Source organism: Equus asinus, chromosome 3 (assembly GCF_041296235.1).
Source record: "Equus asinus isolate D_3611 breed Donkey chromosome 3, EquAss-T2T_v2, whole genome shotgun sequence".
Taxonomy (NCBI): domain Eukaryota; kingdom Metazoa; phylum Chordata; class Mammalia; order Perissodactyla; family Equidae; genus Equus; species Equus asinus.
Genome location: NC_091792.1, coordinates 156,186,422 through 156,200,775, shown reverse-complemented (window position 1 = coordinate 156,200,775; position 14,354 = coordinate 156,186,422). Strand labels below are relative to the sequence as shown.

The 14,354-nt window shown below is 51.7% G+C and overlaps 1 protein-coding gene across 4 annotated transcripts in view; it reads right to left on the bottom strand.

Moving 5' to 3' along the window:
• The window catches only part of EVC (EvC ciliary complex subunit 1), a 74,402-nt gene that overhangs the window by 57,268 nt on the left and 2,780 nt on the right, over positions 1-14,354 (bottom strand). For all 4 annotated transcript variants that reach the window (XR_011502363.1, XR_011502364.1, XM_044767852.2 and 1 more), the window contains exons 2-5: positions 10,338-10,463; positions 4,341-4,424; positions 1,762-1,994; positions 268-352 (exon numbers count right to left, since the gene is read on the bottom strand). Coding sequence is in view for 2 of the 4 variants with exons in the window: in XM_044767852.2 (XP_044623787.2) it covers positions 268-352; positions 1,762-1,994; positions 4,341-4,424; positions 10,338-10,463 (528 nt within the window). In the remaining 2 variants the exon portion in view is untranslated. The remainder of the gene's footprint in view (positions 1-267; positions 353-1,761; positions 1,995-4,340; positions 4,425-10,337; positions 10,464-14,354) is intronic.

Here is a 14,354-nt window from a genome sequence, read left to right as displayed (position 1 = left end):
CCCTCAGGAGGCATGCCTTGCCAGCAGGCCCTCCTTTTTCTGCTCAACCCCACAGCTCTGGTTACAGTGAAGCCCGTGCCCCGTCAGCAGCCACGAATTGCTTCTCCATTTTGTGGTCGGATGCCCAATGCCGCCCTCCCTTCCATTTGTGGCGGCTCCAAGGTGGCCGAGACCCGGTCCCTGAGGGTCTCCAGGACTCAGTGCACAGGGAGCCTCGTCTCCCAGTCCCCTCCCAGGAACGAGAGGAAAGCTCGCCTCGCCACCTACCATGTGCTTCTCCTGCCTCAGCGCCGCGTCCACGCGCAGCAGCTCTCTCAAGTGCAGGCTGTAGACGCACAAGTCGAGGTCTACACTGAAAATCGAGGGAGAAACAGCAGGGATTTTTAGAGGACTCGAAGTGGGGAGAGTGACAGCGTATAGCCACACCCCTGCTCAGTACAAGCTGCCGTGCGTCCTGGCTCCGGATTCTAGATTCTGCACCCGCAGAGATTCCTAACGACCCCCTAAGATTTAGAAGAGGACTCAAAGGAGCTATTTGAAACCCACTCGTGACCGGAAGGGAACGGTTGCTGGGACATCAAGGACAAAACACAGGAGCAGACAAAAGGTGAGAGGAAAATGACACTTCCTCCCCAGACATTTTCATTTCTAGTGTGACTGTCACCTTTCCTCAGTGCCACCACGGAGACATTCTCCCGCCCATTTTACAGATGAGGAAACTGAGTCAGGAACTCGACAGCCACATGGTCACAGGGCAGATAGGTGGCAGGGTGTAAATAAAGGCCTATGACCTTTTCTCCCACCAAGGAAGATGCATTTTAAAGGACTATAGTCCCACCCACACTGTCACGAGGCCACCAGTCCGGAAGCTCACACACAGCCCTTCCGAGGCAGCCGGGCCGAGCCAAGAAGGCTCCTGTCCAACCACGTCCCCCTTTCCTAGGCCACCCCCAGGGTCCACACCAAGCTCAGGGTTCTGGGCCACTCCTCCTACAGCCCTGAGCCAAGCCCGTGCCTGGGTCATCTCACCCAGGGGCCCTCGGACTCACCGACCTGCAGAGCAGAGAGAGGCCTGAGGACCAATGCAGGAACCTGCTGCCCGAGTCTCTTGAGCACCCACTGTGTGCCAGGCCCTGCTCTGGGCTGCACAGTTGGGTGATTTAGAGTGAGGGCTTTGGAGATAAGGTGGTGAGGTCAAACCCAGCTCCGTCACTCACCTGCTGTGTGACTTTGGGCAAGTCATCAGCCTCTCTGTGTCTCAATATCCTTCGTAAAATGGGAATAATAACAGCCCCTACCACATAGTGTTGTTAGGAGGAATTAATTCATTGATTGATTAATATCGACTCATCACTGAGCCTGTCCCAGGCTTCCACAGAGCAATAGGCATGGACACCGTACTGAACAAGACAGACCTGGTCCTCGTGCTCATGTGATAATTAATCCCTGCAAAGGGCTTAGCCCTCTGCCCAGTACACAGAAGGCACTCAATCAGTGTGAGCTCCTGCTGTGCAATGCACAGGGCACGTCGATGATTAAACAGGGCACCCCTGAGGTCTCTCCCCAGGGCTCAAGCCTGACTCCGTAAGCCCACTCTGGCCCTAATCACACAGTACGTGACAGAGGGATATGGGGCTCCAGCCGTGACACTGGGATGCTGTGTGTCTGTGGCTGAGTCACTTAACCTCTCTGGGCCTCTGTTTTCTCTTCTGATAATGAACGGCCCATTGGTCTGCATCCGCCATCCAGCCCCCTCCTCACCTCTCACAGGTCAGCGCCTCGGGGAAGCTGTTTGTCCGGAGGAAGGTGCGGCTGAGGAACCTGTCGTCGCTGGTGGCCGAGTGGATGCTGGATGAGGAGCTGCAGTCATCCTTCTCGGCCTGGCTCAGGCTCCCCAGGCTGCTGGAAGGGGCGGCCTCCACCGGCTGGTTTGGCAAAACAGCCTGCTTTAAGTTTTCGTGCAGAGACGGGTTGGAGGAGCCGTCGGCCAGAGGCTGGGGCGGCGGGAGAGAAAGCACACTTAGTCCACGTGTCACGACTTTATTTCAGCCATTCCACCAGCGATACGCGACGGCAGCTCCAGGAAGGTCTGGCCGCGGCAGAGTGGGGAGGGCTGTGAGCGGACATGGTCATGGTGACACCTATGCCCAGGGACCCGCGTCACAGCTCTTGTCCCCTCCCTTGTCCCCAGGAGGCCAGCTGCTCCGCACAGGCTCCTACGCCTCAGCTATCAGCCTGGATCTGTTCCCCACTGGCCTACCTGCACCCCGCACTCGGCTGCCAGCTCTGGCCTCCTCCACGGCAGCCTGCCTGCCCTGCCCCACCTCTCGTTGCTGTCTAGACCCCCGGCCTGCTCCATCCACTAACCTGCTGACCACATAGCTCTTCTCAACCCTCCTGCCCCAAGGCCTTCGAGGTGGCTCCTCACTGCCCTAGGACAGGCTCACAGCTCCTTATCAAGGAACTCAAGCCCCATGCACTGCCATGACCACACGAGGTCACAGCCTAGTGCCTGGCACAGCTGGAGGGCTCAGCAAAGGTCAGCCACCACCTCTGTCCAGCCTCATCTCCCCCTGCCCCGGGATGTGTGTGGCCAAGCAGCACTGAGCCGGCTGCCAGTGCCAAACCCGCCTGGTCCTCCACACTCCTGGGCCTTTCTGGACTCTGGTCCCGCTGCCTGAAACACCTCTGACTCACCATCTGCTGGCTGGAGCAGCCCTCCCTCCAGACACAGACCCTGGAGTCTTCCTTCCTCGGCACCCGGGCTCAGCCCACGCCGGGTTCCAGGGGCCCTTGGTCATTTCTGTCTTGCCTGTTACCACGCACTGTCCTGCAATCTCCGCCTACACTGGGAGGGCCTCCAGGGTGCAGATAATCTGCAGTGCCCGCCACAGAGCTTGCCCAGCAGTGGCGGTAAATGATGAATAAATGCCCCTGGTCTGGGAGTTTTGCCCCTTCATCCACCCACCGGGCAGCTAAGTGGAGGAGGGGTTCCCCATGTGTGTTCTGGGGAACAGCTCCACGAACTATCACCAGTTACTGCGCACCATAAGGATTCCACAGAAAAACTAATTTGGGAAAGTCTGTGTTAAATAGGGCGGAATCGTTTCTTTGGTGCAGGAATTCTCAGAGCCTTCAATATGCTCTGGCTGTCTTCAAAAGCAAGTAATAATTTAATAAGTCGAACATGTATTGTTACCCCATGGATCCCTCAAAACAACTGGGTGAGGCAGGAGGGCCTGTGACCCCCATTTCATGGATGAAGAAACTGAGGCCCTGGGAAACCAGGACAGGGCCAAGAGTACAGGGCAGAGACGGGAGTTAGGACCGAGTCTGTGTGACCCCCGGGGCCCAGCCTCTCTGCTGCCAGGAGAGCAGGAGCGTGCTCCCTGACTGACTTGCCCAGGGAACTCTTTTCCTCACAGAGCATCTCACAGGCCGAGGGCTCTGGGAAGCACATGAATATGCTGCTCTCTGCAAAACTCTTGGCCACAGGTGTGAACACCTGGCTTCCGGTGGGAGGCCTGCAGCCAGGTGAGCGGGTCTGACTCTGGCCCTGCCACTTCCTGCAGTGTGACCGGGGACAGGTCCTTAGCCTCTCCAGGCCTCAGTTTCCTCACGTGTACAGTGGAGATAACAATACAGTCACGTGCCGTATAACGACATTTCGGCCAGCGACGGACGGCACAGCCAATGGTGGTCCATAGATTAGCACTGCAGCCTCAGTGTGCAGTGGGCTGTGCCATCTAGGTCTGCGTAAGTGCACTCTGATGTTCACACAAGGACAAAATCACCTAATGCTGCATCTCTCAGAGCCCATCCCTGGTCTGTAAGTGACGCACGACTGTGTGATTTATCTTACAGGAATACTGCAGGCTGCAACACCTAATGCACCAGAAATGCTTAGCCTAACGCCAGCCCCACGTAAGTGTTGAGAAAGTGTCAGCTGCTGGCATTGGTCCTGGGGCCTGAGAGTGAGGATCAGCGTTAGTAACTGTGCCGGTGTCAGTATTTGCATTAGTGTTAAAAGAGCAGGGCGGAAGCTGCCCCAAGGTGCCATCACCTGGTGTCTCTGGGACACCATGGGACACCACAGACCACAGGAATTCCTCACGCTGTTGCAGCTCGCACATACCCCATCCCCGGCACAGCTGTCACAACACGGATTAACCCTAAAGTTCTGCTCAGTTACAAAGCCTCGAAGTTACCCCTACTACAATGAGCTGCCATAAAACCCTCAGCTAGGACCAAACCCCCACACTGAATCCCGCTATTTCTGCCCTCATCTCTAGTCCATTACTGCACAACCGCATTTCTAAGACGGAGCTCAGGACCCTCACCCGGAACTTCTGATTGATGGGGTAGACGACTTTCGCCTTCAGTGCAAATGCCGTGATGTTGCTGTTGAAAGACGGCCCACATTCCTGGGAAGGAAAGAGAACAAATGGCACGTTCCATAAAATGAAGGATAAACCACCAAGAGTTTCTAAAATGCCACACCGCATTTCTGACAGTGGCCTCGGGAAGGGACCATAACGGACACATTTAGATCCAAGTAAGTGTTCACTTGCTAGAGGGATGGGTGGATGGATGGATGAATGGGTAGATGGTTGGTGAGTGGACAGACAGATGAATGAACAGATTGATGGACAGATGGACACATGGGTGGATGAATGCATAGACAGATGAATGGACAGATAGATGCATAAGTAGGAGGATAGGTGGATGGATGGATGGATGGATGGACAGATGGCTGATGGATGGATGGATGGATAATGGATAGATGGATGGACGGATGGGGATGGATGGAGGTACAGATGGGTGGAGAGATGGATGGATAGATGTATCAGAAGAGAACAGCACATTCTTCACTAATTCCAAGTCTTTAGCTTTGGAAGAAATAAGGATTTAAATAACATAACAGTAATTAACAAGAGTTTTCCTAAAAATCATGAACACCTCTTAGTGGAAAAAGAAAACACAGAATAATTTTAGCATCCTCAGGGGTATAAACACTTACACGTGGCAACAGTCACACAGGACTTTGGGTCAGACCCTTAAACAAAAAGAAGTGGTTGGGCCAGTTTGTAACCTCTCTGAGCCTCAGTCTTCCCAGACAGTCACAGACGCACATCCGCCCCCAGGACGGCACAGATGAAGCACCCAGCAGAGCAGCTGGAACAGAAAGGAGCAAAGCAGTGGGCAGCTGTAAGCAGTGGTGTAAGGAGCTGCTGCAAACCCTGCTCAGGAGCCACCTCCTCCGGGAAGCCCGCCATGACCGTAGCTGGACAGACTTATTCATCCCTGCTCTCCACCCCCACATCCTCCCTGTGTCTCTTTCCTGGTAGGGTCGCCCTTCGGCACGTGGTGAAGTCAGTGCTGAATAGACGCTTTGGAAACAACCAGCCGGTGGATGAAGGCCGGCCTGCAGACAAGTCAGGCGCTGGCACTCCGGACCATGTGCAATCTCTGCTCAACAGTCAGGAACGGGCGGACAGGCAAAAACTGCATCCGCATCTATTTCAACGCTTTTCAGCCAAATCTTGAAGAACGAGCATAGGACATCTTGTCACGGGGAATACAGAAGGACTGAGCACTTCTTTATAATGTGGGCTGTTGAGACAGCACCTGACTAAGCTGGCAAGGTGGCCCACATAGGTCTCCAAGGAGGTTTCACCGTGATGCCCTTCTGAGCAGGGAGGGAGGGCGAGGGCCCGGGTTCTTATCATTTCTATCTATGGCTTATGATTTGAAAAAACAGATGACAAGACTGGGGGAAGACTCCCAACACATGCTACCTCCTGAAGTTTCCAAGGACCCTGCCACAGAGGTTGCTGTCTCAATGCCCTAGATGGGAAAGATGACACAGAGAGGTTAAGCTGCTAATAAACGCCAGAACTGGGATTTGAATTCAGATTCCCTGGCTCCAGAGTCCCTCCTCTTTAGCTGACACCCTTCAGTCTCCTTCAACATGATACCAATAAGAACAAGAGTGTGAGCCACGAAATTAAAGGGAAGTAGGGGTTCAGGAGACAGCCCTGGGCATGGCTTCACTAAGCCCCGGGGACACAAGTCAGACCCTGAGGCGCTTTGTCACTCCCACACCCCAACCCACCACGTCCAATCAACCAAAATCTCATCAACTTCACCTCCTAAATGTCTCTCACATCCACAGCCCAGGCCCAAGCCGCCACCACAGTGACCCTAAAGGGTGTGCCAGCCTCCTAGCGGGCTCCCCACCTGTGTGCCAGGCACTTAATGCACATTGGCTCATTTAATTATCACATGACCGTCAGTGTGGGGAGGCTGGTGCTACTATGATCACCCCATTTTATGGAGAAGCAGAGCGAGGCTCAGAGGTCCACACCTTCCAAGCCATTCTCCACAGGGTAACGAAGTGAGCTTCTAAACATGCAGCCCCTATCACTGCCTGGCTTAAACCCTTCCTGGCTGTCCTTTGATCCGAGGGAGCAGAGCACGGCCTGCCCCCAGCCCCCAGCCCCCAGCATCCTGTCCCACTCTCTGCTGGAAGCTGTGTTGGTACAAGAGCAAGGAGTGGCAGTCAGACTAGGACGGCTGACTTCAGAACTGGTTATATAATTTGTGGGCCCAGTGCCGAATGAAGGTGGGGGTGGGGGGGGGGGTCTTGTTAAAAAATGGTTAAGAATTTCAAGACAGCAGAGTCCAGAAACCAGGGTTGGGGCTCGACTGCGCCCAGGGCCTGTGTGACTGCACTGGCCGTGTGCCTGTGAAGCGGGCCTTGGCTGATGTCCGGATGGAGGCATACCTGCTCAAGGAGAGATGCTAAAGCAGAAAGGGCACTGTGCATCCTTAAACCTCTTACAGAGTGAGAAGAAAGAAGAGAGTGAAAGGCGTGAAGGCACAGCCGCTGCCTTCCAGGGGCTCACCTTCAAAAGAGGAGACACAAAACAAAATTGTGCTTAATGTGAAAAACGTAATTATAAGAAGGAAGGACGTAGGTGCTGTGGTCCGCCTGAGATGTTTGGCAGCAGAGTCTGGGCACGTGCATTAACAACACAATCCCAGCAACAGCTTTCCTCCAGCCACGGGGGAACCTCTGGACGCGGTGGCTTTTCCATCCCACCCACCTGCAGACTGCACTCCCCACAGGGGCAGACCCGATGACGGTCACGGCGTTTGTTGGGGGAGGAGCGAGCTAGAAGCACTTGGCAAAGGGAATCAAGGAGTGAACAGGCTTCTGCTACCTGAACAGGCTTCTGCTACCTGAACAGGATCCATCGTTTTTAGTTTTTTAGAGCTATTCTTCTTTTTTTTTTTTGAGGAAGATTAGCCCTGAGCTAACATCTGCTGCCAATCCTCCTCTTTTTGCTGAGGAAGACTGGTCCTGAGCTAACATTGGTGCCCATCTTCCTCTACTTTATATGTGGGCCGCCTGCCACAGCACGGCTTGACAATCTGTGCATAGGTCCACACCCGGGATCCGAACCAGTGAACCCCGGGCTGCCGAAGCGGGAAGTGTGAACTTAACTGCTGCGCCACTGGGCCGGCCCCTACAGCTCTTCTTCTTAAGTTCATACGTCCTCCAAATTCTGATAATCTCCCCAACCGTAGCAATACAATTATTCAGAAAATTGGTTGTAGTGAAAATTTACAATATAAAACTTCTTCAGCTGAAGCAATGCAATGATTCAGAAAATTAGTTAAAGTGTAATTGTAGGAAAAGAAAAGCCATTTCACTCACCGACACAGAGGTGTTCTTTCAGCAAACACACAAATGCGTCCATAAAGGAGACACCGCCCCGCCCTCCTCCAAAGCAGAAGGATGGGACGGAGAGCTCCAAGGCTGCGGAACAGCACACCTCAAAGCCTGCTGGAATCTTCCGTTTGTTTTTGGCTGACATGAGCTATTTATCAAAACAGAGTTCACGCAAGGAGTGGCACAAGAGACAAATGCCTTGGTTTTCTGTGCCTTCGAGGTTGTCGGAGTTACAGCTCACCCTGCCCTGTTGAAATCAGCCCTGCCCATTGCCTGACCAGCTCAGGCTGCAGATGGCAGGGCGTTGCGGCACGCCCATTCACCGGAACGGGCAGATCTTTAACTTAGCCCTTGGCAATTATTAGCTCGAAAATGGGCATTGGGTAGGCATAGCCAAATAGTTAACAGGTAAAACATTACTAGGTAGAAAAAACGAGTTGGCCTTCTGGGGAGGTCGAAGGGCTAGGCTCCGCTGCACACATCAGCTGAGCAGGAATGTTCACAGAGTTAACACATGGTGACCCCGGGGGCCCAGCATCGTTACTGTCACTGTAAAGCTGAGAGACCCGAAGTTCAGACATGTTATGCTTCTTGCCCAACATCACACAGCAAACAGGTGGCAGAGCTGAGACTGGGTTCTGGGATTCTGGACCTTTGTGACTGGCTCCTTTCAGCTGGCACAATATTTTCCAGGTTCATCCATGTTGCTGCGTGTGTCAGGGCTTCATTCCTTTTTACGGCTGAATAGTACTTCACTGTATGGATGGACCACATTTTGTCTAGTTGTCCGTCAGCTGATGGATGTTTGGGGTGTTTCCACCTTTTGGCTATTGTGAATAGTGCTGCTAGGAACATCTGTGCACAAGTTTTTGCACGGACATATGTTTTCATTTCTGTGAGCAGGGTTTTAATAACACGGAGGGAGGGGGACAGAGGGATAGAGAGAGAGAGATGAGGAAAAGAGAGAGAAACAGACAGAGAGACTCCACACACCCCTAGGCACACCCACACTGTCACACAGATTCACAGAGAGGCCCACAGAGACGCACGCGGAGAGACACAAAAACGAGAGACGGACATACAGGGAGACGCACTGATACACACACACACGGAGACACAAGCACCTAGAAACAGAGAGGCGGGGAGCACAAGCTAGAGACACACAGCCACATCGGCAAATGCCGATTCACTGTAGCGAGCCCTGCTCCTGGATCATCCGGGAGCTCTCTCCCCAGCTCCAGGCCCGGGTCAGCCTGGGAGGGCAGCGAACCCTTCCACAGGGTCCTGCCGGGGTGGGCGAGGGAAGCTGTCTCCAGAAGCCTCAGGAAGTGCCCACAGGGGGGGACCCTCGAAAACTGACTTTTCAGCTTAACTAGAAGCTTCACCCCAGTGATTTCAAACTTTTGGGTGAAATTTGTTTTAAAACACTGGTGGGCGGAGGCGGCTGACCATGACCGTGAGTGTCGGGGCAGCAGGGTGTGGGGGAAGCGGCCCTCCCCAGGCAGGGGCCACACAGACCCAAAGCTCCTCTGGGACTCGGGGGAGGAACCATCTCCCTGAGCCTCCGGGAGACACATCTGGAAGAGGTGGGATGGGACACTCCTCGCTGGGGAAATGGGATCTGAGTAAGGTCCACCTCAAGGGGCTGCTGAGAGAATTGCACGAGATAACCCCGCTGTGGGTTCACATCACTTGAAAACCACCTGTGTGAAAACGTCTGGCCCTCAGCAGGGGCTAGAAAGAAACTTCCTTCAGTCTCTCCCCTTTTCCCAGGATCTCTCTCTCTTTCTGCTTACCTACCTAAATACCTATATTTACCTTTGGGCAATTGAGGCTGAATGACTGGAGTCTGCGGTACTTTCTGAGGACCAGGAATTGACTAGAAATATCCCACCTGTGGGAGAAACGCCCCTCCATCCAGGAGCTCAGGCTGGACGGAGTGGGGGCCAGGGAGGAAGAGGGAGATTCCATCTTTTAACATCTCCATCAGGCTCAGAACTCCTGCTCCTAGCTATCTACTTAATATTTACTTAAAATAAAATGAAATGAAAACAAATAAACAAGCAAACCTATATGCAAACATTCACAGAAGCTTTATTCAGAGAAGCCAGACACTGGAAACAACCCATACGGTGGCAAGTTTGCAGGAGGGACTGAGCAAGTCAAAAGGATGGATCATTGCTACGTGCTACCTCAAGGATAAATCTCAAATGCATTACGCCGAGGGAATGCAGGCACAAGAAAGCATGGGATTCCACTGATAGAAAGTTCTAGAACAGCAAAACCAATCATGGAGATGGAAAGCACAACAGAGGCGACCTCTAGAAGGGGTGGGGGGGTGGGATTAACTAGAAAGGGGCACTAGAGAGCTTTTGGGGTGACAGAACGTTCTTGAGTGGGGTCTCTGTTACAGGGGTGTATACACTTGTCAAAACTCACCAAACTGTAAACTCAAAATCTGTGCATTTTATTGTGCCTAAATCATACCTCAGAAAAAGAAGCCCACTGGGACACGGGATCTGTCTGACATTTGTGCTGCTAGGCGGGACAGACGACACCCAACGTCACCTCAGCAAACCCACCCAAACACACAGCTTACGTCCACAGCCTCCTCGTCCTTTGAGGTCTGTGCGTCTCTCTTCCTCCTCCTGGGCGGGGAGCCGGTTTCCAAGGGGGTCTGGACGTTAGACTCCAAGTTCCTGAGCAGACTTTGAGCGTCGTCTTTCTAAAGTTCAAAGAAGGGAGGGAACACACTGAGACGGCAGCCTAGTGCCCTGTGACTCTGGCCATCACCTCCCTGCCAGCAGTCCCGTGTGCAATCTCGGGGCCCCTGCCTGGCCCTGAGCGTGCAGTGCCCTGCCCCCCACTCCCGCCTGGGGTCGGCCACACACCCTTCAAGACTGTGCAGGCGCCACCCTCCTGAGAAGCCCCAGAATTAGTTGATTTGTAGCCCCGAAATCAATGCTCGTGGTGCTTTTGTGGTCACTCCTGGACGTGGGCAGAACGGTGAAACGCTCAAACTGCCTGACGTGCAGTTTCCCACCGGGATAGAACTGGGCGAGGCTCCGCCTTCTGTTTCAGCTCTCCTACTGCAAACAAGCAGCCTTTTCCCATTCTACTGAGCGCCTTTTCCGCTCCCACCCTGCATTTTTGTGCTTTTTTGTTTGTGATTTCACTGTTTGAAATGGCTGAGAGCTCTCTAGTGTCCCCAGGCACAAGAAGGCAGTGATGCGCCTCACGGAGAAAACACGTGCATCAGATAAGCTTCCTGCAGGCCTGAGTTATGGCGCCAACAAATTAACAATACATATTAACTACCGTGTCTTTAAGCAGAAACACACAGAACACAAGGTCAGGTGTCGATCAGTTAATGAACACGCCGTGACCAGAGCCCTGCAGAAACCCGGCCGAGCGTTCCCCCAGGAGCAGCGAGTCAGTGTTTGCTAATTGTGTGTTTGAGGTGACTTTACAGAACATAACGACTGACTGTATTTAAAATCCTGCGATGCCAGAGACCCCCCTCCAGTCCTCTTTGATCACCGGCTGCTCTTGGATCTAATCTTTGAACCGAAGAAAGATCGCAGTTTGTCACTCAGTCTGCAACTGTTACGGAGCATCTACAAAGCTTCAGGCCTTATTCTTGTCACTGGGACCAGAGTAATGAACAAAATTAACAAAGCCCCCACCTTCGTAGAATTTACCTTCCAGTGACAGGAGAGAGATGTAAACAAACAAAGAAGCAAACGTGCAGTATGTCAGAGGTGATGAGTGTTATAGAGGAAATAACGGAGGATGGGGAATGGAGAGCGATGGAGTGGAAGGCCTCCTGGGCAAGGTGGCATTTGAGAAAAAACTTGAAGGACCTGAGAGAGCAAGCCATTCAGATATCTCAGGGACGAGCATTCCAGGGAGAGGGCACAGCAAGTGCAAAGGCCCTGAGGCAGGAGCATGCTCAGCATATCCAGGGAAGCCTACGTGGCAGGAGCAGCCTGGGGTGGGGTAGAGGGGGGCAGACGATGAAGCCAGAGATTTGGGGGTTGTCTCTTGAGCAGTCATAGTGACCAGTACAAGGGTTCCACAGGGAAGGACCCAGACAGATCATCCTATAGGAAGAACTCCAGGACAAAAACCTCATCAGGGAGCATCAGGTAATTTGCTCTGCAGTTACAAATGACCAGGAGGCCAAGGGTCAGCAGCCACTTGAGGACAGACTCTCATAGGAAAGAAAACCCCAAAACCAGTAAAAGGAGGAAACAGACTCTGAGCGGGGGCGGGGGGGGGGGAGAAAACACAAACAAATAAATAAACAATTGTAACATCCTCAGAGAGATAGGAGGAGATATTGCACTCACAAAATAAGAACAGCATCGGATAAACATAGAACATTCTTTTTTTAAAGATTGGCACCTGAGCTAACAACTGTTGCCAATCTTCTTCCTTTTTTTTTTTCGCTTTTTCTTCCCAAATCCCCCAGTACATAGTTGTATATTTTTAGTTGTGAGTCCTTCTAGTTGTGCCATGTGGGACGCTGCCTGAGGAGTGGTGCCATGTCCGCACCCAGGATTCGAACCGGTGAAACCCTGGGCCGCCAAAGCAGAGCGTGTGATCTTAACCCCTCGGCCACGGGGCCAGCCCCAACATAGAACATTCTGAAGACAAAAAACAACTCTTGACAATTAAAACTGCGAACAACTCAATGCAAGTATAAAGTTGAGAAAAGTCTCCCAGAAAACAGTGTAAAAAGACAAAGATGGAGAACAGGAGAGAAGGAAGATCATTAGAAGCCCAATTCAACCACAAAATGACGGGTCTTCTTGAAAGAAGCAACAGAACCTATAAAAGGAAAAGAATCAAAAAGAAATCAAGACAATGAGTTTCTGGATTGAAAAGGCCTTCCAAATGCACAGCACGATGGAGGGCAGTCGACTACCACCAAGACCTATCCTGGTGCATTTCACACACGGGAGCAAAGAAAAGATCCTTAGGACTCTAGAGAGGAACAAAAGAAGAGGAGCTTCCGTGCGAAGTACCAAGGGTCACAATAGAATTCAATTTTTCAACAGCAACAATGGAAGCTGGAAGACAACAGAAAAAAATGCCTTCAAAATTCTGGGGGAAAATTATTTCCAACTTGGAATTCTGTAACCTAACTACTCTAACTAAATTAAGAATAAAGATAGAAGAACACGGATATTTTCAGACATAGAAGTTCTCAAAGAAAGTTCCATCCATCCTTTTCTCAGAAAGCTACTAGAGGATGTGCTCCACTCAAATGAGGAATTTAGCCAAGAAAGACAATGCAGGGGACTCCTGAAACGGGGGCCAACCCAGGAGAGAAGTGAGGAAGGCCCAGGTGCTGGGCCCGAGAGGTCCCACTGTGACAGCAAAAGACTAGAGCAGCTGCTTTTCCAACTTTAAGAATAAATCACTGGAGGGCTTGTTAAACACAGCTTGCTGGGTTCAACCCCCAGAGATTTTCATCAAAGAGTGGGGCTGGGGCCCAAGAATTGGCATTTCTATTATTTACTTGTTTGTTTTTTGAGAAAGATTAGCTATTGAGCTAAGGTCTGCTGTCAATTCTTCTCTTTTTTGCTGAGGAAGATTGGCCCTAGCTAACATCCATGCCCATCTTCCCCTACTTTATATGTGGGACGCCTGCCACAGATGGCTTGACGAGTAGTGTGTAGGTCCTCACCCAGGAATCCAAACTGGCGAACCCCAGGCCGCCGAAGCAGAACATACAAACTTAACCGCTGCGCCACCTGGCTGGCCCCAAGAATAGGCATTTCTAACAGCTCCCAGGGGAGGCTGATGCTGCGGGTCCACAGGCCACACTGAGAGCACAGTGCTCTAGAGAGCAATCAGCTCAGGTTGGAGTGAGACAGAAGCTTTCTGGGAGGGAGGTTTTTCTAGAAGATTAAATTGGTCAAATACCTAATGTATTCAAATGTCTTGAGAGGAAATGGACATAAATAGGGAGAGTATAGTGTTAGAGAAATGGTAAGTACACAGACTCTAAGCAAATGGAAAAAACTGGGTGACTACTAATTTCAGGGAAAATAAAACGTGCAAAAAAGGAAAGTCATCATAATCATAGCTGGCCCCTGACTTACAGTGAAAAATGTCTACAGAAGCATAATAAAGGAAAGAGTGAATATTGATTTAACCAAAATCACCCTGTAAACACACAGGAAGAGTGGTGCTGGTGGTGGCTGGGGTGGGCGTATATTTGAAGGAGGGGAGAGAAGAGACTAACTCACTCTCCCCGCCAGATGGGAAGTCAATGGCTGCTGCCTAAAGCTGAAAACACAGAAGCAGCCACGAAAGCAAGTTATTTACAAATGGGGAGAAAATTACCAAAACAACCGGCTGGAAGATTTGGGCAAGTGGCTTCTGAGAAGTGAGAAATGGGTGGGGTGTTGCTGCTTGTAAACCAGCACCTTAAATGGTATGCATGTATAACTTGGAAGCAAATAAAAAGTTTTATGATGAAATGAAACTTAAATGCAAACAACAAAGGGAAGGTGGTACATGATAAAATGATGAGCTCCTCTTGGACCAGAGGACAGAGTGCCCAGGACGCATCGGGGAGGAAGTGCCTAGTCTAGCTTCCCTA